The 27,194-nt window shown below is 34.8% G+C and overlaps 3 protein-coding genes across 3 annotated transcripts in view; 2 read left to right on the forward strand and 1 right to left on the reverse strand.

Moving 5' to 3' along the window:
- The window catches only part of LOC132914554 (protein qui-1), a 44,498-nt gene extending 24,170 nt beyond the window's left edge, over window positions 1-20,328 (forward strand). Inside the window, exons 2-20 of the mRNA XM_060973753.1 lie at window positions 47-1,065; window positions 2,668-2,846; window positions 6,515-6,594; window positions 7,851-7,973; window positions 8,373-8,518; window positions 9,926-10,083; window positions 12,701-13,093; window positions 14,180-14,590; window positions 14,740-15,086; window positions 15,214-15,744; window positions 15,980-16,220; window positions 16,893-17,076; window positions 17,275-17,749; window positions 17,918-18,224; window positions 18,496-18,721; window positions 18,962-19,157; window positions 19,249-19,777; window positions 19,838-20,104; window positions 20,222-20,328. Coding sequence (XP_060829736.1) covers window positions 2,738-2,846; window positions 6,515-6,594; window positions 7,851-7,973; window positions 8,373-8,518; window positions 9,926-10,083; window positions 12,701-13,093; window positions 14,180-14,590; window positions 14,740-15,086; window positions 15,214-15,744; window positions 15,980-16,220; window positions 16,893-17,076; window positions 17,275-17,749; window positions 17,918-18,224; window positions 18,496-18,721; window positions 18,962-19,157; window positions 19,249-19,777; window positions 19,838-20,104; window positions 20,222-20,235 — 4,737 coding nt within the window. The 5' untranslated portion in view covers window positions 47-1,065; window positions 2,668-2,737 and the 3' untranslated portion in view covers window positions 20,236-20,328. The remainder of the gene's footprint in view (window positions 1-46; window positions 1,066-2,667; window positions 2,847-6,514; window positions 6,595-7,850; window positions 7,974-8,372; window positions 8,519-9,925; window positions 10,084-12,700; window positions 13,094-14,179; window positions 14,591-14,739; window positions 15,087-15,213; window positions 15,745-15,979; window positions 16,221-16,892; window positions 17,077-17,274; window positions 17,750-17,917; window positions 18,225-18,495; window positions 18,722-18,961; window positions 19,158-19,248; window positions 19,778-19,837; window positions 20,105-20,221) is intronic.
- LOC132914570 (chromatin modification-related protein MEAF6) overlaps window positions 1-27,194 on the forward strand; it is an 84,202-nt gene that overhangs the window by 47,677 nt on the left and 9,331 nt on the right. The gene's annotated exons all lie outside the window — the stretch shown is intronic.
- On the reverse strand, window positions 20,507-24,903 carry LOC132914556 (bifunctional 3'-phosphoadenosine 5'-phosphosulfate synthase 2-like). The gene is made up of 10 exons (XM_060973757.1): window positions 24,589-24,903; window positions 24,222-24,392; window positions 23,539-24,064; window positions 23,026-23,126; window positions 22,663-22,850; window positions 22,326-22,572; window positions 21,876-22,082; window positions 21,642-21,747; window positions 21,282-21,458; window positions 20,507-20,941 (listed from the first exon to the last, which is right to left on the reverse strand). Exons 1-10 carry the CDS (start codon window positions 24,643-24,645, stop codon window positions 20,844-20,846), a joined length of 1,878 nt encoding a protein of 625 aa, XP_060829740.1. The 5' UTR covers window positions 24,646-24,903; the 3' UTR covers window positions 20,507-20,843.

The raw sequence follows: 27,194 nt of genomic DNA on the forward strand, positions 1-27,194 counted from the left end.
AATTCTAAATGAGGTCTGAGCAAGTTGCTTCGTTTCTCTGTTACAGAATCACCAGAATAGCGAAAAAAGAGTAAAGAGATGGGTTCAACGTAATTAACGAGGAGAAGTCGAGCGAACAGGAGGAACATGAGTATGATATTCGTCATTTGACTAGGACCATAAATCAGCAATATAAATTCAGTACAAAGAGGGAAAGAGAGAAAAAAGAAAAATCTAAAAATAAGCGAAAAAAGAAAATAATGAATGGATTAGAAGTTGAGGAAGTTTTAAACTTTTAAGAAAAAAAAGGAAACGAAATCAAAGGGAATCACTTCGAAGGAAAGTACAATAAAGAGGAAGAAGATAAGCGAAGAGGAGCAAGGAACAAAGACAAAGCGAGGACAATCCAGAACAAAGTTACCTAATTAAATTAAAAACCGACATACATTGATTATTAATAGATTGAATCGATTGTACGTATTTCTATTGACGACTGAGAGTATATATATATATATATATATATATATATATATATATATATATTCATCTATATATATTATATATATTATATATTAAAGGTTAATACGAGAGATTATTATAAATCATTGTTAATGTTAAGGGATATTCGATGTTTTAAAATATTAACGAAGCTATGAAAAGCGAATATTTCGATTTTATGGATTGTAACGTCGATTTAATATTTAATTGAAAACAAGCGGAAGAAATGAAATAATTTCCTAACGAAAAGGAGAAAGTATAAACAGAGGAATTATAAGCAGAATAAACGATAAAGGATTAAACGGTAAAATAAAAGGAAGAAACTGATCAATTTATGAAGAAACGATATTACAGGCGAATATAATTCGTTGTACTTGAGAAATATAACTGAAAGAGAAATATAATTATATATGTAGACGTTAAAAATATACTGTTGTATAGTTGTATAGTATCCATGGGGGTCCATGTTTAAAGAGATTATCGAACAGAAGAAAGTTTGTTTCTATTGTTATCACTGCAGATAGAAGAGAAATATTAGCAGAGAAAAGAAGAAATCTTGAAAAGGAAGAAGAATCTTTACAGATAGAGGTGATTATTTATTTAGTATAAAATATCTAATATTTTATACCATGCTTTTATACTTATTTATTGCGTTATTTTATTGTTTATTATAGACTGGATTGTATAATAGTGTCCTGTAAATTATTTTATTATTTCCAATTTTCCTGATGATTTTTTACAACAATTTTGAATGAAAATTAATTGAATAATCGAGGCATCGTAATTCTTTTAATAAAGACTATTTTCTTCTGATTCAATATACAGGGTGCGCCGTTAGAATCCGGACAAAAGAAGTTTTGTGCAGAAAGTTGTTTATTTAAGTCAATACACAAAAACACATGAAAATGTTGTTATATCTCATTTAAAGGGTCCTTGCTGAGAACTTTTATTCTATGTAACCACCCTCTGCCTCTATGACCTGCTCTATTCTTGCTCTAAAGCGCGAGCACGCTGACTTCAACTGGTCGCGTTTAATTGTCGCGAATTCTGACTCGATAGCAGCTCGTAGGGAGTTGACGTTGGGGTGCCTGCATTTATTAGTTTGTCTCTCGATAACGCCCCACACGTAATAGTCCAATGGGTTTAGGTCGGGACTGTTAGGAGGCCAGAAATCTTTCGACCAAAACATGTCCACATTGTCAGAGAGCCAATTTTGAACAAGATGACTTGTGTGAGCAGGTGCGCCATCTTGTTGAAATAAATACGGCCTTCCAGAAGCCGTAATTTCCATCCACGGCTTTATTACTGTCTTCAGGACCTCCAAATAAACCTCCTTTGTGATTCTTTCGCCTTTTTGGAAGAAGTGCGGAGGCATGACGTCGCCCTCACTTGAGACAACGCTCAAAACGTGAACACTTGCTGGAAATTTGGTTTTGCCCACAACAAAATTAAATTACCGTCGATCTTGGGTAGCTAAAGAATTTTATAATTTCGACCGGCGTTCTCCCGGCGCGAAGACTTTCTATAATCGCCGCTCTTCTATCGTATTCCGGGTTTTGCTTAACGAGTTCTGTCATTTTGAGGTTATAGAAGACTTATTGACATATTTAACTAACTTCAGAGTCAATCAGCACAAACATCTGAATTCTAATATGGTGGGAACTACAAATTGAATTCTGTCCGAATTCTAACGGCGCACCCTGTATCTTTTTATTAATTCTATTTTTAAAACGAAATTTATTAATTTAAATATTAATATTATATTGATTTATTAATTTTATTAATTTAAAACAAAACTTTGTTTAAAACGATAAATTTATGATTGCCATTGTCTCAGATGCAAATTTATAAATATGTTAAACGAGTAAAATTCAATATGTAAAATTCTTATACACATTCGTAATCGATAATTATGGCTTGTGAAGAATAATTATATATATTTGAATTTTATTACTACGACGAATAATTACGAACAATTAATAAAATATGTATCGTGAAAATTCCTATTGTATTATTAACATTGAAATATTCTGTTGTCATAAACCTGGATTTTTCATCATTAAAAATTTACTCTCACAAAATATATGCCAAGATATGAAACTTGAAATATGATGGAATTGTGTCCACGTTAAAAGTTTACCCTGCCTCGTCATACGACAACCATTTAATCATTTAATCACTTTGCATCAGTCTGAGCTTTAGAATACCTTCACAAAGGGGAGAATGCTGCTCTGAATTGCGAGGCCAAGGCGACACCAAGATGAATTTGGAAGTGGAACTTATCGCAGGGGTGATTAGGGGTGGACCACCCCCTAAAAATTTGCCCGCACCGAGGCTCATTAAAATCTTCATCGCTGGAGAACGGAATGGTCTTATCTGCTAATCACATTCTTTTATCGATATTCTGACTTGCTTATGTCTGTTTCCCTTTAAATGACACGTTTTCCTTTAAATACAGTTACTTACGTTTTAGTATCACCATACATCACTGTCTTTGCACTTGTTGCTTTAGACAATTTTTCTCTAACTCAAACATTTAACTTCAGATCAGAGATTTGCATTTGATAAATAATTTGAAGAAGAGCAAAGGGTGAAAAGATTTCTTTGAAAAAGCAGAATTCATTTTCTTTAATTGTAAGATCAGAGATTTGCATTTGATAAATAATTTGAAGGAGAGCAAAGGGTGAAAAGATTTCTTTGAAAAAGCAGAATTCGTTTTCTTTAATTGTAAGATCAGAGATTTGCATTTGATAAATAATTTGAAGGAGAGCAGAGGGTGAAAAGATTTCTTTGAAAAGCAGCAGCAGAAAAATGTGTCATTTAAGAAATGAGTTTATTTGTAACACGTGTATCCTCATCAGGCACCAATATTTAAAGGATAAATTACATTTATATATTTATAAATAATGCTTCTTCCCTTTTAAAATTCCCATTTATTTGCTTAATACAGAAATGAAACATTTTTGATTCATGGAATTTATTAATGGGTTTTTAAATGAGAAAAGCAGAAGAGGAAAACGTTCACAGGAACTCTGGTCGAGTTTAATTAACAATTTCGATCACGTTTCTAACAATCTTTTTTAATGGTTAATGTGGCTGCAAACAGTAAACGAGAAAGGTGGAAACAAGGGAATATGATTATTTCACATTCTTTCTTTCCAATATTATATTAAACGAGAGAAAAGAAGCTAAATAGGAAAAGAAAAATGTTTGTTGGAAATATCTTTGGTGTCTGATGGGTTAAACCAATACAAAACGCTTCGTTTGTTAATTTATAAAATAAATCGTGCAATATATGTTAGCGTGCATATTTATTTCTGTGAATCGATGTGACCAATTAATTATTTTCTCAGTTCGTGTGTTCGTCTTTTGATATGCTTGTGTAGCTGTCGATTTTTGTTCACAATTATTTATTGAACCTGTCTGTTGAAAGGGGCTACGTAAACCTTGGCAGGATAATAAAATACAAATTTTCATTCGAAATATTTAAGAATAAATAATCTAAACGTCATGATTTTTCACATCGAATTTCATCTAACAATAAAACTTAGAAATACCAATAAATTTAATATTTTCATTATAATTTATTTACTACGTTCATTTTATTATATTTATTAATTTTTATTTATTAACTTATTATTATTATTATTGTGTGATTAAAAAGATTAACAAAGTTAATATTTAATTTTTATGGAAATATAAAAATATTGATCCCATAGGTATACGTAGCCCATCAATTTGCTTGCGTTTTAGACGACGAATGCGTTTCTCTCTGTACATACACGTTATTTCCTTTCGATACCTGTATACTTGTCACGAATGTTGAATGTATTATACATATACGTACATGTATATACACTGGTGTGCAAAAGTATTTGGATAAACAAATTCATTCCACTCTTCTGTTGAAAACTCTGGAATCAAAGAAATTCCATTTCATTCTTTTATTTAAGCACGTCTTTTATAAAAGAAAACATTACACTGTTGTATTTAATAAATATTGTTTGTTATTACATGTGTATTGTACGCACAATATGTAAGGGTGTCCTCAGACAATTAATAATATTGCCAATGTTTCAAGCTTCTCACATCATTGTATAATATTGACGATACTGTATTAACAATACATATTGATCCTTTTAGTTGAGAGTCTTCAAATATTGACAATATACAGAGGGTTCACGGTATTAGTCCCCAGCGTTTTTCTTGTAAACGATAGGCAAGAGGGGAAAGTGAAACCGAGTTGAGATGAGAGGTGAAACCGAGGAAAGATAAATGCTTGAAAGTGAACTACACACTCGCGGTAATATCTTTCTCTCAAATGCAAGAATGCACGTGTATCTTGCAGTTGCATTGCTCTTTTATAAATAAAAACTTTCCTCTTATTTTGCATACATGGAGTCCTCTCGAGACTTCTACGAGGAGAAGTCTCAGGGTAACCATGGTCGAGATGATTAGTGTGAAAGATATTTTATATATACATTAATACAGTATAATGAAATATAATGCAATATAATGAAATTATACAATACATTATACACTATAATGAAATTATACAATACAATATACAATACAATGGAATTATACAATATAATACAATATAATGAAATTATACAATACATTATACAATATAATGAAATTATACAATACATTATACAATATAATGAAATTATACAATACATTATACAATATAATGAAATTATACAATACGTTATACAATATAATGAAATTATATAATACAATGTACAATATAATGAAATTATAGAATACAATATACAATACAATGGAATTATACAATACAGTATACAATATAATGAAATTATACAATATAATACAATATAATGAAATTATATAATACAATATACAATATAATGAAATTATACAATACAATATACAATATAATGAAATTAGTAGTAGAATATTATGAAAGACAAGGAAAGACATAAGTTTCCTTTGCCTTACGTATAATAAATTCCATCAAATTATAGTTAAAATATCTTTTCAACTAACCAGTTGTCGACCATGGTTACCCTAAGAATTTCTTTCGTAGTACAAGCAGATAATTCTATGTATGTAAAAAAGAAGAAAATTTCCATTTAAAAAATTTGCTCATTTCCTGCAATTTGCTTTCGTTCAAACTAATAGCGTGACATGATCTATCCTGTATATCGATAGTCTGACGGCTCTCTGACATGTCAAAATGGAATGTTGGAGAGAAAATGATGGAAAACTTTTGCACCACACTGTATATTCTGCTCGCATGAACCGGTGAAGGCAACGAGGGGAAATTAATAAACTTTGTTAATAGTTGAATAAACCAGTTTATCGATCCGTTTATTTGTTTGTCTGTTTGTAAAATTGTCCATTTTTCCCTGCCAGTGCTTTCATTCGATGTTCCCACCTACTTTATTATCGTTTTATTTTATCGCACTCTTCCTTACTTCTGTTATATGGGCTGAGCTACGAAAACTATTCTGTGCAAAGCTGTTTCAATAAACGTGGATCTGCAAGATGCTTCTTTAAAGAGTTATCGCCGGAGAATTCCCGCTTTTTCAGGATCGTTCAGCTTTTACGTGCGAAGAAAATGAAAGAACGATGTCCAGGAGTAAAGACCATAAAGAAAAAATTCTGTTCTCTACCAGTGAAGAAATAAATCTAGAAGAGATATTCTCTTTGCTTTTCGTAAAAATTATCGCTACCAAAAAAATTGCCTTTTTCCATTTAACAAAGAAATTAAATTTATTGCACAGGGATAAAAGAGTTGCACAGTCTCGCAGATATTTTGCCTGACTTTTATATCAATTTACTTAGCTGCACTTTTTATGTTCTTCGCGATTAGAATAAAATCATTTTCAGAATTAAAAATCGAATATCTTCCATTTGGGGAGAACCGAAAGCTTTATCAAATTGTTCCAAGTAAAATTATACGCGCATATGCTACTTATCGATGTTTCTGGTTCGATATTTGTTGCACATCCTTTTTTCCTTTTTGGGTCACGCCGTTATAACACTTTTTCTTTGTTTCTAATATTTCCAGAATTTATCGAAGAAAGGAAGCAATTATTGGAACTTGTCGGGCCTGAACTGCAATCGATTTACGACGACATGGGAATCGAGGTACGAAAAACAGTGGAATTTCCTTAATGAATTTTCCTTTGTAGCCCGTTAAACTCTAAAATTTAATTCAGCCAACGTTCCTTTGTAGTTTTTACTACTTTATTTCCAACTAATAGTTTACAGCCGTTTTATTCAAAATTCACTTAAAATCAGCGTTGATTTAATCTAAGATAAATCGTAACGAAACATATTATTTTCTGGAAAAATCCGCGAAGATTTCAAATAATACAAATTTTCTATTTTGTAACGTTGAAGGTATTTCATTCTGAAATAAAGTTTATTACAATAGAATAGTAATAATAATAATATTTATTTATTTATTTATTTGTACATCCGATTTCACGTTTATGACAAGGAGGTTCTTTCACACAGCCGATTGCTTTCCTTGGTACACATTTTCTTATTTTAGGAATGGTTATTCTTCAACTTTATAGCATACGCAAATGTAGTATACAGATAATAATAATATAATATGCTTGTATATGCTTGAATATAATATCAGTATACGATAAAGTAGTATAATATTCAATTGTTATTGCGGATGTCGCTGGATATTTATTTCTTAAGGGGGTGTCCTGAATTAGAATAATCTAATATAGCGTCTCTTTGTGAATTTTTTTAGAAGGGAAAGAAAAAAATGAAGTTATTGAATTTTGAGGTATGGTTTTATATACATTTAACGAATACAAACAATTTTTTTTTAAAGTAAAAAGAAGAATTGTAACAGACTTTCTAAACCTATTTCATGGGCTGCAGTCTTCAATCGGCGGGAAGATCCACCTCGTAATTGTAGACTGAAACGGAAAACCAAAAAAGGATTAAATTATTATATATTTTTTTTCTGGGTGAACTAAACAACGGCAGAAAAAATGTGAAATTAAAAATTTTGACGGATTTAAAAAAAAAGAACTTTAAGGTGCTATAACAATTATTTAAATAAATTTTTCCTGCCGTTGTTTAGTTCGCCCAGAAGAAAGATATATAATAATTTAATACTTAAAAAAAATTTTTTTGTATTCATTAAATATATATAAAACCATATCTCAAAATTCAATAACTTTAGTTCTTCCTTTCCCTTCTAAAAAAATCAGAAAAAGACGCTGTTTTAGAACATTCCAATTCAGGACACTCCCTTAATGTTATTATTATTATGAAATTCTTAATAAAATTAATTGAAGTCTTCGATCATCTTTAATTTATTTTCTGTTCTTTATTTGCATGTTCGAACGACTGGTTAAAATATCGAAACACTATAGGTCCTGCTGGTGGATATGCAATACGCAACGAATGTGAATCCTGATAGAAATCCATATTTAGCTGAACACTTTTTCGACGAAATACACGCAGCTTATCAACACTCGAGAGGTTGTTTCTTATTGGTAAGCTTTTGTCAACGATAACTTCGGAGGAAAAATTTCTTCATTTTTATTTGAGACACTGATGGAAGAGTTATCATTTTCCTTTTTTTTCTTCTTCTCTACGAATTTAATTCCGTCTAAGTAACATTTTCACATTGCAATTAATACCTTTTAAATGAAGTTATAATAAATATCTTATGTATAAGTATATATTTATTATATATGTATATATAAATTATTAGCTAAATATAAATATTTAATTTAATATAAAAATTTAATTTATTACATAAATATCTTTAAATTAAGTTGAAAAAAATTCTTTAGATATAATTAAATAATGATCAATAATAATTTAATCTAAATATAATTTTAATATATATATATATAAAAATAATTTATATAATTATTTTTCGTTTGAAGCTACTAATCGGTGACGAGTACAACGTAGGATGGGTACCAACGAAGCTCACTTGCGAAACGTACGATGTTCTTTCCAGTCACTGCGATAATATGCAAGAGTACTATGAACGCGACAGCAATGATTGCTACGTTCTAAAGGCTGGCAGGCGAGTAGTTACTTTTTACTATGCCGTTGCATTGAAGTGGAATGCGCGGATGGTGAAGGCGTGAGCGAGGACAATAAAAAAGAAAGCTGCTTTCATTACTCCGAGTTGACCCACGATTTCCACTGTCTTCGTTCGCTTTCTTCTTTTCTTCTCCTTTTTTTCCTATTTCTTTATTTTTCGCGTTATGAGCTAATAAAATGAATAATAAATAGTAAGTTTCATTGGAAATGATTTTACTTGCAGAACATTCAACGATATTCGAGTAATAACAGAGAATAGAGAATAAGAGGTAACAGTTTTAGAATTAAAGGGAAGATTCTGATATTAGCAGAAGCGATCTAACAGATGGAGGCGAATCCAAGTTCCTATCACGCAAATCTGAAATCCTCTTTCACGTGTCAACAAACCTTCATCAACTCTATTCTGCGTGAAAGTTAGTTCCATAACTTCGTTTCTACTCCAACTGCCTCGTACTGATCACGATTCCACTACCTTTACGATAATGTATCTGATACTATAGTTCAGAAAGTTGGCAACATCAGAGTTCAGGAACGATATATAGATACGAGAATTTCATTTTTATTCGAATAGTTTGATGAAGATTCAGCGACCCCTTAAATTTGATGCTCAGCGTATGTTTATTATTTTATAATATTTATAGAATCACTTTTTTTTATTTTTAGTTTATGTTGGTTTTTACAATTTGTCCTGAAGAACATTTGGTAAATTGTTATTTTTTATCTCATTGGTAATAAAAAAAATAAAATAAAAATAAATATAGCACGTGGGTGGCTACCCCCAGCGGGGTGCCAACTTCGTGTTTGCTAAGTTATATCTTTCATGACATAGAATCGCTTGACGAGTACAATTGCCATTACACGATTTTTATAAGGGTTTCGCCCCTTCCTTTTTATTTTCACCCTAACTAATTTTTTTTACCAAGCTCACTTCATATCTTCTCTTTTAATAGGCTTCACGTTTGCCTTTTGTCAGCCCAGTTTTCGCATCTGCTCAAGATTTCCCTGTCACCTTGAACTTACTTTTTCATCCGTTCCAATTTTCATCCTTCCCTTTTTCCCTTAGTCGTTCCCTTCTCCGCTTTTCTAAAGCTTCCACAATTACTTTTGTCTCGGCTGTTCTTTTACTGAATTCCTGCCGCTTTCTGCTGGAAATAATACGCTCGTACCGTTAGCGTCAACCGGCGATTCCATGGAAGAAACGAATAATTTTGATAGAGAAGTTCGCGCTAGTACTCTGTTCCACGCCAAGCTTCGGCAAATTTTATCTCAAACGCAGATAGAAGATAGGAGTGCGAAAATAGTAATGTAAAAAATAATTGAAAATTGAATATACTGGATATTTGATATCTATGGAATATCGTCTACGTTGGGAAAAATGAATTCACAGATTAGGAACAGCGGAGGACGATTGGCAGAATTCGGAGCCAACGATAAGGCTGGCGTTGAAGAAGGCTGCGGAAGCTGCAATTTCGCAGCAATGTGACGACGAAGAAATTAAGAATATTTTGAAGAGCACTGCGGAGAGACAGCTGGAGTACGCTTTGAGTAAGCTACTGATATTTTCAAAATTGTATTTTCTTCTAGTCGCGGGGAGACGCGATCGTGTTGGAGCGCGTCAACGGGAGTCGTAAATTCCCGTTACGATTATACGAATCGACACCACGAGCAGGACGATCCCCTTATTTCTTCTGGGATAATAGGGGTGCTTATTGTTGAATACAACTGTAGTCTACAGTTATATAATATAAATATATTCACACCAAATTACAACACTTAGAACGTAGACAGAAATGATTTGACTTCGTCGTGTCGGGAAGTATAATGATTGACCCGAGGGTTGATAGAGTCGGCGCGTTGCATGCCGACGACTTGTTAGAATAGTAGACTTGACTGTTCGATGAGCGAAAGAGCAGTAGACTTGACTGTCCGATGAGCGAAAGAGCAGTAGATTTGACTGTCCGAGGAGTGTAAGAGCAGTAGACTTGACTGTCCGATGAGCGAAAGAGCAGTAAATTTGACTGTCCGATGAGCGAAAGAGCAGTAGATTTGACTGTCCGAGGAGTGTAAGAACAGTAGACTTGACTGTCCGATGAGCGAAAGAGCAGTAGATTTGACTGTCCGATGAGCGAAAGAGCAGTAGATTTGACTGTCCGATGAGCGAAAGAGCAGTAGATTTGACTGTCCGAGGAGTGTAAGAACAGTAGACTTGACTGTCCGATGAGCGGAAGAGCAGTAGACTTGACTGTCCGAGGAGCGAAAGAGCAGTAGACTTGACTGTTCGAGGAGTGTAAGAGCAGTAACAGACCCATCTCGTCCTATTTAGGAGGAAAGCTCGACGTGGGTGTCCCTTTCTGAACTGAGAACGCGGATTCGTTGTTCACACTTTTCGGTAGAAAAGCGCGGATAACGATCCGCGATGCCCATTGGTTATAGTCAATGTTAATAAATAAAATACAAGGAGAAAGTCTGCTGCAGATGTGGCTCATGGGTGTCCTTGTTCCTGGGAAAAACCAGCTGTTTCGCGGGGCACATCTGCTTTCTCCGTAATTAGCAAGAGCGTGCAACAAACCCAAGGACCGTTCAAAGGACCATCGATAAACCAAAAATACTTATATGAATAGAAGTTAAGCTAAAAAGATTCGGTTTATGGTGGTTCCTTGGGTTTATTGCGGGTCAGAGATCGAGAGGGACGTCGCACGGGCCATCTCGCGCGACGTTAACAAAAATATTAATATATAATTGTTCAATTGCTCTGGTCTGCATTGAATCAGAATCACATACTTCCCATTGAATTGAACATTTTTATGTGATTTTATTTTAGGTGTACGAACGAGTCCAAATTTTTCTTTGAAATTCAGTTTATTAAAAAAGAAGAATACTGCAAATTGTTCATCGTTGCTTCCTATACACCTAAGTGTAGAACATCTGTTAGGTGAGTGTTGGATTCCATCAGGGAGAAACGTATCTTCCAAGCCAGACTCGATCGTCAGGACATTGACAAAGGAGAATGTGAAATTGCTGCCTGACAACGTTACTCCACACGCTGCTTCTGTGACGAAACACATTGTAACGAATGTTGCTTGGGATGTCCCATAGCACCAGCTTATTCACTAGACAAAATGACTCGATGATTGGATCTTGCCCGGAAGCAGCATTATCCCGTGATGGAATGCTTCACTTACCTGATAGATTCCTTTTTTTTTATTTTATTTTGTTTTTTACAATTTGTCCTGAAGGACATTTGGTAAAGTGTTATATCCCATTGGTAAATAAAAAAATAAAATAAAATAAATATAGCATGTGGGTGGCTACCCCCAGCGGGGTGCCAACTTCGTGTTTTCTAAGTTATATCTTTTATGATCGCTCATAAGTGTCCAGATACTTTGATCTACTTGTCATAATTATTTGTGAATTTTATAAAACTAGACTATAATTTTATAACTAACGTTCTATGCAATCAATTGGATACAAATCTAAATTACATATTAAAATTTGCAACAGTTTATTGTATATCTATATTGCGATATATTTGTACTTTGAATTACCACAACTTTTAATTATAATATTTATGTGGAATATATATATTTTGTGTGTGTGTAATTATATGTTTCTATTAGCAGTATAAATATAATATTGTAATATAGTATAATACCTAATATTGTAATATATCTCAGTATCACAATATTTTTGCTACTTTGTGGTTTCTTTGAAACTACTGATGTTGCAGTTGGATCTACTCTTCCAGACATAATGTCCTTAACTTTAGACTTCCTTTTATGAAATAAAATAAAATAAAATAAATATAGTATGTGGGTGGCTACCCCCAGCGGGGTGCCAGCTTCGTTTTTTCTAAGTTATATCTTTTATGAGGTCCTGATAGATGGTTTAAAGGTATAGAAAGCAGTCATCGGACAACTTGCTGTATTTTTCAAAAATAAGATTTGAGTTTCATTGGAAAATTTGGATTATTCGTTTGCACATCTGATAGCTGTGAAGAACCGTGTATATGTAGTTAGAATCTTAATTTATTTTAATAAAAATGGTTTGGCACAAGATAGTCTACTAAAACACCCACCTGCTGTTAACATAATTTGTCAGAAAATACATCTCTGCCAGATGATTCCTTGTCGATCCTCTGTCACCCTGAAACAATTTTTTCCAGAGCTGGACGAAGCAGGCGATGGTGTAATAGCCGTGACACGTTCGTGGAAAGGCAAGAAAGCTGCCAGAGCAGTGTCTTCGTTGACGTCTTTAGTGAACAGTCGTCTCCCGCCTGACAATATAATCAACGTTGAAGTGGATCAAAAGCAAGGTGGAATTAATCCTGACAATAGGTCGCACAAGGGCTACCTGGCTCATCTTTGTCGCCTTGTGACGAATCGCGTGCAGAATTTGGTAAACGCCTCCATCGAGGCGGACCCGGAAATTAAAAGTAAGAAGAAGATGGTGCAGGAGATCTACGCGGAGAGTTTGATGCATTTGGCACTTCTCAGGCAAATTACACCTTGCGAGGATAACGAGAACGTGGAGAAGATCAAGGAGTTCTTGATAGCCGGTGAGATTAATAATAACAATTTTGATGTCCAATTATGAACAGTGGTTCATACGCATGCCAATTGGCTTTCATTTAATTTTAACATCATAGTTTTATTATTCGCTTAATGTTAGGTGAATTCGCTAAAACGAAATTCAAATGTAATTCATTGGCAGCGAATTAAGTTTTAATTTATTCCACTATACCTGCGCAAGCCTTCTGAAGTAAAAGAATTTTTAACGCTGAACGTAATGGCAAAGATTTTAATTGAAACATTTAATTCCTCGTCTTGCATTATCCGGAGGCATAATCCTTTGAACGTTTGAGAATATTAAAGGCAGACGCACGTGCACAATTTCTCGGCAGAACACTTTGATGTCTGTTTATTAAAGCAACAGCTCCCCTAACACACTTTTCTGCCTATTAATTTCTATCTTACAAGGCAGTTTGCTTTGAACAGATTTCGTATCGTATTACTCGTCTAAATTACAGTAAAAAAGGAACAACCAAGAGGATTATATTTTATGTAGCTTGGCAAGTTGCTTGAATTTTTTTTTTACTTTATTTTGGTTTTTTTACAATTTGTCCTTATGGACATTTGGTAAGGTGTTATATCTTATTGGTGAAAAAAAAATAAAATAAAAATAAATATAGCATGTGGGTGGCTACCCCCAGCGGGGTGCCAGCTTCGTGTTTTCTAAGTTATATCTTTTATGAGAAAAGCTTCAGAATGACATTTTTAAATCAAACGATAGCTTCTGAAACTTGTAGCCAGCTATTGGAAGTTGACTTGTATTATTTTAACGACGACGAGGGGAAATCATTTCTGCAATTTTCAAAATGTAATCTGCCTGACAGTGATACCAAGTGATAGATTTATTATTACAAAATTATTCAAACTGTTTCTCATTTCTGCTAAAATGCTGTAAATTTCAAGAACAATTTACGTGGAGAAACAGGTACCTTAGACGCAGTTATATCTTTTATGTAGTTGCTTGAATGAGAAAATTAATTGTTTATTCTAGCATCAGCAATGCAAAAATGTTTATTATGCTTTCCAAAGTGCATCTATTTACCTTTCACAAGGTATTTTTTTATATTTAACAGGTAAATCGCAGAAACACGGTCCCATATTAATAAAGGGTAGCAAGTATTCTGGAAAATCATCGTTACTGTCAAGGATCTACGCAGATGCCTCTTCCTGGTTGGATTGTACCACGTTTAAAGTGGTTCGACTCTGTGCTTCCACTCCTCGCTCAGCGTACAGTCTCGAGCTACTTCGAGTGCTCTGTCAACATGTAGGTTTTCTTTCTGGTTTATTGGATGGGAATCTTCCTAAAGACGCCTCGTTTGATCCTCTTTACCTGAACAATTGGCTGGGCCAAATCCTGAGGCGCATCGAAGAGCAACCAATGATGGAGCAACTGGTGATTCTTCTCGACGATCTTCATCGATTACATCCTCTTGACTGCGATATCGTCGCTGCTCTGTCTTGGTTGCCCTTGAATCTTCCACCAGGTAACGTGTAATTGCCATTTCTCAGCGATGGTCACAAATGTTCGCAGAGTTTCAAATGTATCATTATATAACGATAATATATACAGTATAATAATAGGTAAATAAACAAGAAAGCAAAGAAACATTACAACCTTGTTCATCCACTTTAGGAGTGCACCTAATCGTGACTACGGCTCTTCCACCGGAAGTGCTGCGTCTCACGCCAATACAAAAAGAAAGACTACGCAGCAATGAAATTTTAATCGAACTGCAAGATTCGGGTACGGATTTCCAGGAGACAGAGAACGTTTTCGACACGTTAGAGAAATTGATAGGTGAAAACGCGGCTAATAGAATCGGTGCCATTTTGGCTTCCACGGAGTATGGTTTATCGGAAACGGAGATTCTTGAGGTGATCATGCCAACCGGAGGCGACGAGCCACTATTTCTAAACGAAGGACTGTTCAATTTTGGCAGCTGGTGCTTGGTGAGGAGAACTTTCAACGAGTATCTTAAGGTAAGTACCGTTTAAATTTCTCGGATAAAATTTAGAAAAGAAATCTTTTCTCGATGATCTTCAGAGATCTTGTTCTTATTTAGAAACCGACAGAAGAATTCACAAATCCATCATTCGCTATTCGCAGGTTCGTGTGATGGGCGGAAGGCTGCTTTTCTCCTGGCGTTATCCGATTCGCGACTTAGCCCGAAAAAGGTACTTCCCCAATCAAGAGACATTGAAAAGCTACCACAGTGAGTTGGCAAATCTCTTCTTCTCCGAAGATTTCGAAGACAAGGACGACAAATCATCCCCCGAAGAGGAAACCCCGAAGAAGGAAACGCCTTTCCAGAGCAGACCGAGGTCGCAGGACACAGCGTACAATATGAGACACGTGGAAGAAGCTTGGTTACATTTATTGAGAGCCGGAGACGTAGAAAAGTTAAAGAAATTGGCAGTCTGCGCATTTGATTTCCTCCTAGCAAGCGTACAAATGATTTCTGTTAGTTACTTGAGGTGTGTTCTCGAGCATTCCAGGAAGTATCTGCTGGAGAGAGATTTGGAATTGGTTTATTATACAGTGAGAAAGTCCAGTGACATTTTGACGAGAGATCCTCTTCAACTTGGGGCGCAGCTGATCTGTTGGCTTAGACCTGTGGCTGAAGATGGCGGCGATTTGGTGAGAAATAGCTGATAATATAATTATGTACTTGAAGCTTCAATGAAATATTTTAATTCGAAATGGTAATAATTACTAATAATAGTAATAATAATAATGGTAATAGTAATAATGGTAATAATTACTAATAATGGTAATAATTACTAATAATGGTAATAATAATAACGGTAATAATTACTAACTAATTACTGTAAAATTGCTTGATCATAAATAGGAGAAAATTGTGTGATTGAAGGTCAGCAGAATGGTTATGGCAGCGATGGCATGGTGCGATGGTTACACAGCGCCATTATTGGTGCCATTAAATGGGTGGCTCCAACCGCCTCTACCTCTTCAAATTCGCACTTTGTCTTGTCCGCAAGGTGTGAAACTCGTTGAAGCTGCTCCTTCGGGGCAACACGTTATCATTATCCCTTTCCAAGGAGACGCTCAATTATGGCACGTGATGTCTGGACAATTGGTTCATACTTTTAAAGGTAACATTCAATTACTGATAGCTCACGAAAATATTCGAATTCTTAGCAGAGAATATTTTTATAAATACATTGTATGCGTTATGCGAAATCTTTTGAAATTATCTCAATTATTTTATTATTATCGTGTTAGGAATAATGTAGAGAAAATAAATTCATAATTTTCTCTTTCAATTAATTCATTCAAAGAAAATGGCAAACAATTTACATTGTAACGTTAATTTGAGCCCTTTGAAAGAGAATAAATTTGTTTTCTTTTAAGAAGATTAGCATAGCTTTTAAAGCTTAAAAGTTCTCGCGAGGAAAAAAGAGAAGCAACGATGAAAATTCGTCACTTTATATTCAGTTTGGTAATTTGCTGTGAAAAAGCCTTCTTTGTACGTTGTCCCTGAATCTGTATTTGACGAGCTTTTAAATAGCAGCGTCGCTTTAATTTGCAATTCAAAATAGGTCAGCTTTTGTGAGAATATGGTTGTATATAATCCAGCTAACGTATATGATACTTGAAGTGCCATTTTTAAGCACGCGATATTCCTATGGTATTTTCGCTTTTTCACAAAAGAACGAAGATGGAATTTAATACAAGTCTGATATATTGATCATATAGATCAAATACCAAACAAACGAATTTTTATGTGCAACTTAATATTTTATGAGAAATATTTTTCATTTCAGGGCATTCAAATCCAATTTCATGTTTAGCCGTGACACAACATTCGCAATATCTTCTGACAGGCTCTGAAGACACTTCAATTATAGTGTGGGATATGAAAGAGCTGACCTTGAAGTTAAGAATCCAAGAACACATTGCCCCAGTTCTGTGCTTGACGTCTGCGCTCAAGAATTCAGTCATTGTCAGGTCCATAGTTTTATCATGTAGTGATAATAAGATAGCAAAAACACTTTCTTCCTAATTTTGATTAAAGAAAGTAACTGGAAAAATAAGAAAAGATTGCAATTTTCTCCAAGTATTTCTTCTTATTCTTATTAATTATAGGTTGTTTCATAAGTTATTTCATATTTATCAACTAACACCAAACCTTCCACTTTCCATTAGCGGTGGCGAAGACTCGAGAATAATCGTCACCAGTCTCCTAACCGGCGATGTTCTCATCAAAGTGGACCACCACAGAGGTCCAGTGAAATCCATTCGCGTGGATTCTGCGGGAGAAATTCTGGTTTCCGGTTCTTCCGACTGTACAGTCTGTTTATGGTGTCTAGAGAGATTCACATTGTTAAAAAGCATCGTTTTACCATCTGCCGTGACTGTGCTTGACGTATCGGCCGATTCGGTGTTCCTATTGGCAGCCTGCGAAGATCAGAAATTATATTTGAGGTCTTTAGCCACGGGAACTGAAGTTCACACGTTGAGAGGTCATCAAGGTGAAGTGAAAAGTATCTGCTTGGCAAAAGACTGCAGAAGAGCTATTGCTGGAGGAGCCAAGGGCAAGGTTTCCGTTTTCGATATGCACAGTGGACGATTGACGAGAACATTGCTGGCGAATCCTTCGGCGGATGTCACCGCTGTCAAGGTAAATTACAGATTTTGTATTTATAATTCTATATTAATAAAAAAAAGTAGAATCGAAGAAGAGTAGACTTATTGAAATTGGAATTAAACGTCGTAGCAAATTACCTTCTCTATCTCCATAATAAATTACAAATAGTGTATAATTTTTCAATTGAATCTTTTTGAAAAGGTGACGGAGAAGGACGACTTCCTGATAACAGCTTCCGGTGATCGAGTGGCTTACTGGAGTTTCCGTGGCGAGGAGATACACGCTAAACCTCCAAAATTCGTGAAGGAGGTATCGTTGCACCCACACACTGCTCCCATATCTTGTTTGGATATATCCAGAGACGGAGCAATGGCAGTTACCGGTGGAGTCGATTCTCTCGTAAATCTGTGGCAATTGAATACTCACGAATTGCTTTCCACTTTCGAAGGACATATCGCTAGCGTCACCTGCATTGCATTCTCAGCTTCTGGTTTATTTGTTGCTTCTGGTAGGTCTGTAGATAAAGTACAGTAGAGCCTTCCATACATATACGTATATAGCAGATATTATACAGAAATTTCATTTATTTCCTTTGTTTGTATGCTTTTTTTGCAATAATAGTTTTGCAAATACTACCATGATTTTGTATTGCCTCCAAAACAGAAGAAATCCATTTTCTTTTTAATCAAAATATAGTAAAGTATAATAGTAACTAAATAACTAAGTAACAAACAATGAAATTGATACAGTACAGTAACAGGAAATTAAATTGGAAACAGGTTCTGAGGACAAAACAGTTCGTGTATGGGGTCTGACCTTGGGTTTACTGGTATCGACATTTAGACACCAGGCACCTGTTACTGCAGTCACATCTATGTTTGATGGCCGAAGAATAGTGAGTTCTGATAGAGCTGGTACAATTCGAGTTTGGGCAGCTGATACTGGCACCCTAATCCAATCAGTATGTGGGCCTGGTCGCTGTTTCACTGTTTCTTCTGATATGAGGTATGATATAGTGACTATAATTAATAAATTGAGATACTTTACTGAAATTTGCTTCCTTGTATCAATTCTTAATATTTCTCCAGTCTTTTATAATACCAATAGCCTCTTTGTTTCAATTTTTCCTACAATGATTGTTACTTGAATAATTTCTTAATAATTAATGAGTGATTAATAATAATAATAAATTACCAATTGTGATCTTTTTTAGATTTAATTGCTTTTTTCTTTTCTAAATTTCAGATACGCTGTATGCGGAACAGGAGACAATCAATTAAGAATAGTAAGTTTAGGTGTTGGTCCTGAAGAAAAATACCAAGTGTCGCATTCTCAAGAAATTACTTGTCTAGTTGTCACTCCAGATTCTCAGTCACTGATTACGGGCTCGAGAGACATGAGTTTGAAGGTTTGGCAGCTCGCTGGAGGCAAATTATCTCAGGTTTATACATGTTATAATAATAACTTTAAATTCTTATACTAATTTAGAAGAATCTTTAGAAATAAAGAAAGTACAACAAATTCTCATCCAGGTCCTCGTTGGTCACACGGATCACGTCACTTGCGTCGCAGTTTCTGTGCTCGACAAGTCCATCGTAGTCTCTGGTTCCAAGGATGCGAACCTAATCGTCTGGGATATAAATACTGGCAGCGATTTGCATACTTTAAAAGGCCACTTAGGTTACGTAACCTGTGTCAAATTGTCATGTGATGGAACTCTAGCAGCGTCTGGAAGCGAAGACAAGAGTTTGATCATTTGGGACACGAAGAAGGGCTGTTCACTGAGTAGCATAATGTTACACGTCCCTGTGTTAGGCGTTGAGGTTGCCACGGATATGTCGAGACTCGCCTTGCATTTACTCGAACACAAATGCATGCCTATTCTATGTTTGCATAATACTCCAGCGCAATATGTGAAATTACCGGATTACGTAGCACCCTGGTGCGATACCAGAGATTTGAGGCCACCTGGACGGAAGAGACCCAATAAGAGATTATTGAAGAAAGAAGTGTCATTGGATAGCGACACGTGGCATAGGAAATATGGCCATCTCACTTCAGGTATTGTTGATGAAGATTACAGTGCATTATATTCAAAATTAAACTATTATATAATTCCAGGAGTTTTAACGTCATCAGTAGAGGATGGATTACAACGACGGTTCAGCGTAAGCGCTTCCATGGACGAGATCAGCAAAGTTGGATTAACGAGTAGTCCATCCGGTTTGGGACCGGAACAGGCTGCACTCGCCCAGTCGCAACACTTTGATCAACTCGAGGCACTTTGGAACAAGCAGTCGCCACCTATTAGACCTCGTGCTCATGGTAGGACTTTGTCGAAGCAAAGTTCTTTGCAGGCTACGCGAATATCAGATTCTGAGGAAGAAGGTGAGTTTAAAGGAATTATTTAATTTAATTAAGATTATTTACGCCAGCAGAACTGTTTGAGGATGAAGATAATAAAATGTCATTAGAAGCTAAAATTGAAATCTTATCTTCTCCCAGGTGTACCAGACTAAAGCTATACTTTGTTAGAAACTAAACGGACTAAATCCTAGTCGTCGTACTTTCTTCTTTTTTCCACTGTCTTTCTAAGTAACAGAGAAACAAAATAGTAAGTAGGAAAGAAATACGAAAGGAAAACGTCTCTAAGGTAAAGCTCTAAATTACGAATTTCTCGTGTCTGACGCAATAAACGTAAATATATATATATATATATATATATAAAGTGAATTTATATATATATATATATATATATAAAGTGAATTTATATATATATATTATATATATATATATATATATATATATATAAATATAGGTACATATATGTATATCATTATTAGAAGAGAAATAAATTCACTTTATTTATTTTCATCCCCCATCCCCAAATCTTTTTAGAGATCATTTTTAACAAAGATTATAAATAAATTACTTGGGTGTACCTTACTTGTATCCGACGAAATTATTGTCTTTTATAAATGAATAATGAGAATCAATCATTTTCTGTGCAGAGCAGATGTTTGTATTTATCATTTTAATTATTAAATTTAATTTAAACGGAAAATATTTTGATCCTTATAAATAATTATCCTCTAGTACAAGAATTGTGGCTAACAGTAATTTAAAATTAGCTTTTCAGTTGTTTTTTATAATAATCCGAGATGATTTGCCATGCTTTTGGCGCCATGAATCCTTCTGGTGGATTTTCCCCGGATTTTGCTAAATCTGAAATGACGGTATATTAATGCTTAACAGTGCTGTTTTGTTTATTATTATTTGGATGTTTCATATAAATGCTTTTATACAAATCTTGTATTTATTTTAATGCGATATTCCGTATTTTTAACGTAATTTACATTTTTAGTTGGCAATTTAATTCATTTTTTGTAGATTTTTTTAAATATGAAGTGAAACAAGAAATTGTTTTTTAAAATAACTTTATTAATAACGATTCGTTTCTAATGATTTCATTAATAAAATAAACAAGATAGGATATACAAATTAATTGCAGGAAGATTTAGAAGAAAAAGAAAAGAAACACGACCATGAAAAAAATATAACTCACTTCGCATTTTAGTTCCTGATATGAAAATAAAATCTTGCGATCGTTCTGGCTCGAAGAAAGCCATTTTTCTTCTTTTACTGTCGTAAGCTGCTACCCTAAACGGAATGATTTCGAGATTCTGAAGACCCGGTGCCATCGACAGTACCCTCGAGCCGTGCGTTCCATCGTACAGATTTCCTAATTTTACATTTAAAGCGACCACTGATTTATCACGATAATGAAATATTAGAATTCCTTCCATGTAACAATGAAATTACTTCGTGCAATAAATCACGAATAAAAGCGGACGATTTTTCATTTTTTATGCGAGTAATTTTAGGAATCAAAAGACAAGAGAACTTCGTCTTATCGAAATATTACCGTCCGGGGTTTTAGATTTGTCAGGATGCGGCAAACCCGCAGGATCACGACCAACGATGAAAAAATTTGCCCCAGCCATCATTCTTCCTTTAGCGTGCCATTGCACCTAAAATAAAAATCGCAAATTTTAAACAATTCTCAAATTTAAAATATTTATATCTCTTCGAAATACTACGCTTCTCTTATTCCATCGATTTTAATTGTTCGTTAATTTTTTAGGGAAATAAATAATACCTCTGTAGGCCCAGCATAAAGCATGGGACTTGGAAAAATAGCGAGGATGGTGTCTTCGTGCAATACACCCTCCTCGAGGACACTTCGGTGTTGGTTTATCCGAACTGATAATGGTACGTCGTCTTCTTTCGTCCATCCTCCCAGAGGATGCAGCAGAAGAACTGGTTTCTTACAACCACGTTCCTCCACGAGGTATCTTCTCGTATCCTGGTATCAATTTGAATAATAATTATGAATTAAAAAAGAAGAAGATTAGGAATTTTTGAGGAGGAAAAAGTAAATGTAATTTATCGGATTTATTGGACCTTCTTTAACCCTCAACTAGCTTGTTATCAAAATAACAAAAACTTAATTAATTTTGCTTCGTATGGAACCTCCTTTAAAGCAGACAATTTTATCTTTTACATTATACTTGAAATTTGTTGCTTTTGATGAGAACTAATCAAAAACCTGCATTAAGAGTGCGTGGCCATTGTGGATTGGATTTCTCAACTGAAAGGCGAAAACAGCATCCGCTTCCATTTCTTTGCACTTTTTACGAATTTCGTTTGGCGTGAGCCTGTACTTGTCGAGACCATCGTTCCACCTAATCCTTTCCAGAACTTCTAATTCTCCTCCAACCAGCCAATCACCTGATTCATGGATCATTCTGACGCAAGGATGTCCAAGGTCGTTTGTACCAAATTCTCTGCTACACCTGTTGCAATGTTTCCAATTTATTTTCAAATAAGAGGAGAACTGGAGAATCTTTGAGAAATAAAAATTTACTGGAAAAACATAATCGAACCTTTCTTCTTTTCGGTGAGCAAAATATTCTGGTTTCCTCAGAATTGCGATATCTTGGCCTTTGTACTTCAAGGTCAGTGCCGCTGCATTGGTATAGCTTTCCTTTTGCTCTGTGCTAACCGGAAGCACGATAGGTATCGATTGGTTAATCATATCCCCATTTTGTTCGATAGTTTTGAAGTGCTGACACTTGAAAATAACACACATTCTATTTGTTATCTCATTAGAAAAATCTGCCTCTATCTTACCACTTGTTACATTTACAAACTTAGTGTTTCATAATTAATATCGTCAAAAGATAGAACTCATAGTTCCTCAATGCTTAAATCTCATGCAATTCGTTAATCAAATTTTAATTACACACTTGCAAATATTGGTACTCCCTCATGAAACCTGTGAGCGGAGCAGCCCAACCTTCAGCGAGTACTTGAACCCATTGCAAGTCGACCTTGGTGATGTGGATACCTTAAATTGAGCATATGGATTTGAGGAATTAGGGAATTACCAAGTACTATATATCAAATGGAAATTGTTTACATAAAAGCTTATCTCTCTGTCAATTGGAAACATCAATTTGGAAAAGAACTTTCTCTATCTTATCTGTGTGTATCGTGGCAATCTATCAATCTTTAACGTTCTGCATGTGAATTATTTTAGCCAGAAATGTTTGCATGTAACAACTTTCTATGAAACCTCCAAATCCTTATATTTTTGTAATTTCGCAAGCAAATTACATGATGTGAGAAATAAAGAACCGTCCACGTGTTCTTCAGCCACAGCGTCCAATCAACAAAAAGTGGCAAAGTTTGCAAACCAAGGCAGAAGATTAATTAAAATGCACAATACAGAATTAAGTGAGAAAACGCCTGCAACGTACTCGGAAGGTTCTCCGCCTCTTTTCTCGCCTCCTCTATCCTCTTCTCCTCGACAAACAGTTCCTGAACCTGCTCTCGAGTCTTGGGAAGAATTCCCTGGGTCCTCAACAACTCGATCACCATTCTCGTCGACGTCTGCAAATTATGAAGTTCCGTATCCACGACGAGATCAGGAGTTTCAGGCGTTTCATATTCCTGTCCGATGCCTGTGAAGCTTTTAATTATCCCTTTTCTAGCCTTCTCGTAGAGGCCCTTCACGTCTCTGGCTTCGCACGTCTCTACGGAAGCTTTCACGAAGATCTCGAAGAACTTCAAGTTAAAATCTTCGTGTATCTTCCTCGCCAGTCTTCTGTCCGCCTCGAAGGGCGAAACGAAGCTGCAAATGGTGATTACACCGCAATCAGAGAACAATTTTGCTACTTCAGCCGCTCTTCGCACGTTCTCCTCGCGATCTTCTTTCGAGAAGCCCAGGTTCCGGTTTAATCCGTGACGAAGATTATCGCCATCCAGGCTGTAGGCTGGCAGTCCCTGAAAAAGCAAGTTTATATGATACTGAAGTGTTTAAAAATTATAGTCTGATCGAAAGTCTGGAAATTTGCAAGTTTCGAGATGTGGCAATTTGAGAATTTGAATATTCGCGGGCTTGTAACTTTAGAGGTTTGACCGGATGAAACAAAAATTTTACTTGAGAAACCAGGTAATTTTCCAACTCGAACGAGATGGACGTCTTGCCAGCACCGGACAGTCCTGTCAACCAAATCGTACAGCCACGGAATTCTTTGAATTTCCCACACGCTTCCCCTCGTCTCTCCCTCGACACGTGGTGTATTTGTTTGATCACATTCGTCGCGAGAACCTGCAAATATTTCAACGCGGGACGTTTCAAGGCGACGCATCTTTTATTTGCTGTTTGAAATTTTCAAGTAAATTAGGGGATCAATACAGTTTATCCGATTTAGAGTCATCGAAATATTACTGAAAATAATTAATTCGACGGTTGATTATTTTACATACGACTGGATAAATTGTTACAAATACGTATGTTATTATACCCGATTATTCTTCTGTGTATTTCGATTTTCCATCGAAGATTTCGTATATATCCCCATTATACACAATATTTGATCATTAAGTTTCGTGCAACGATAAGGATCTTATCAAATACTCGGCGATTGGTTCCACTATTTTTAAATATCCACTGTGCAACGATCTATTCGACCAATTTGTTTCTCTGCGAACGAAATAAATTCAACTTGATAGTGAGATCTAAAAAAAGAGCCAATGGCGTCGTTCGGATGTTCGATATTCTCACTCGATAAAGAGCACTATCGATTGCTATCTATCCACGCGTGTAGTTCTGCATCGACTACGCGGCTATCGAGCATTTTTGACCAGCGAGTTCCGTCAACAAGAAAGTGAAAAGGAAAGTTGGGTTGGGTGGGGATCGGAGAATTTCTCACTCTACGTAAGATGTTTCTCCGAGGAAATGAGCGTCTTAGGAAGCTCATCAAAGCTACATATTAACTACATATTAAGGCGGATATAACGTACACGTAATTCAAGTTTAAGGCAGTCCACGATATCGAGCCTCAATGTTTCCACATTTAACAGGTAATCATCTTCATTTATTATTTATTTATTTCTAATTTCTTATTTATTACTATATTTTGTCCGAAGTCTAATATACGACGTGAAACTGTCAGAAATATTATATTGAAAAATGGCAAAAATGGCAAAGCTAAAGAAGTACAAAGTACGCAATTCGATGAAATTCTGAATGAATGTAAGTGTGCGTACGCATAGATATGACGCTTCTTAGACGCGTGTCTATATGTAAGAAACGGAGATAGCGCGTTCAGTTTGCCCAAAAAGTTTTTTTTCTTTTCCCGCACGTGCTAGCGTGCGCTCTGCCGCGCTTCCGTGTGCTATATTTTTGCCAGCGACTGTACTCGGAGAAATAGCTCCAAGAATATCGGAAATGAGAAATCGTAAAGTGAACTGAACTTTATGTAATACGCTTTACTGATACTTGTCCGCTTTACTTGCTTACTGATACTTGTTGTTATTTGCATTTGTTCACAGTAGAGCGACTATTTGAGATTAAATAGCCCTTTAACAACCAGACGTTTTCAGCCCTAATAAAATTACGCTTTACGTTTTTATTAGCATTTGCGAAATTCTAAGAAGACTCACGCGAAATGAAGAGAGGATAACCTGTTCTTTTTTTCCTCGTTCATTTAGAAATTTAATATAATTTTTCCATTACGTAACGCTTTCTTTGCGAACAAGTATAACGTAACTGAAAAGAGAGACAACATTTCGGAAGTTGTTGTATTATTACAATTACAAATAACCGAAAGATAAGGCGTGTTACTTCACGAAATACGAACCCACCTGTAAGATAAGAAGTACATTTGTCCAAGCAAACACAAGATTTACCAATTACGTAACGGTTATTAGTATCATTGTAAAAGACTGTAACACAGACTTTCTAAAACTACAATACAATGAATTATCTGTTACTTGAAATTAGACATCGTTGGTTATGTGATTCAAAGCGTCGTCGCTGTTATGGTTGGCCAAAATTTCACTTACCTATTAAATGACAAATAACAAGTTAAAGATATGTATTAATATTTCAGTTCTGAATGAAAAGACTAATGTTTTGGCCGTGAATAACAATTTAATTTCTTATTTAAATAAAAGTCATCGTTTCGCTCAGATATCATTCGCGGTTCGCGGTATATAATAATAATATAATAATAATATAATAATAATAATAACATATAATAATATAATAATATATATACATAATAATAATAATATATATTATATATTATTATTATATATAATATTATATTAATAATAATGTAATAATAATATATTATTATATTATATGTGTATTATTATATTATTATTGTTATTGTTATTTTATATTTTTTACATAATAATAATTATTATTATTGCTGTTAGGCTATCGTTAAAAGATTATTATATGTTTCAACGTATAATTAGGTGCATTAATCATGTCTACATCGCTTAAAGTAGATTAGGCAACTTAGGCTATTGATTAGAATACGAAGGTGCAACAAACGAGTTTACAAATCACCGATTCACGCGTGGGTTACACGTTCATTTTTCTTCGGAAATAGAAGAAAAAGAGAACGCGTGAAGAATAATTAGCGACTAGTTTTACAATAATGTAATTAGCATATTTTCGTAAAGTACGGTGAAAGAAAGTTTCGAAAGCTTGCTGCAGACCGAGCAATAAAAAACAGGGCAAATAAGTTCGGAATATCTGTGAATGATTTAATTGCTAGAAATATCATTTTATTTATTTAATGTCAATGAGAACGTGACGAAACAAATGCAATATATTCGGTGTACAAATTATTTTGTTTCTCCTGGGAAGGGATTAGTTTTGTGATCTATTTCTTGTTATTAATTTTCCTCATAATTAATTTGAGATGTTGCAACGAAAATTATGTTTGTTAAATTTATGATTTAACGAGAGAGAATTTAATGAGATTTCAATTATTTGAACTATATATAGTTCACGTTTATCCTAAATGCTTCAACGACTGTATTCTTCACAGAACACCGTAAAATACATTGTTATCTACGTACCAGTAATCTTATTCGTCATACTAATCACGTT

Source organism: Bombus pascuorum, chromosome 15 (assembly GCF_905332965.1).
Source record: "Bombus pascuorum chromosome 15, iyBomPasc1.1, whole genome shotgun sequence".
Classification (NCBI taxonomy): Eukaryota; Metazoa; Arthropoda; class Insecta; order Hymenoptera; family Apidae; genus Bombus; species Bombus pascuorum.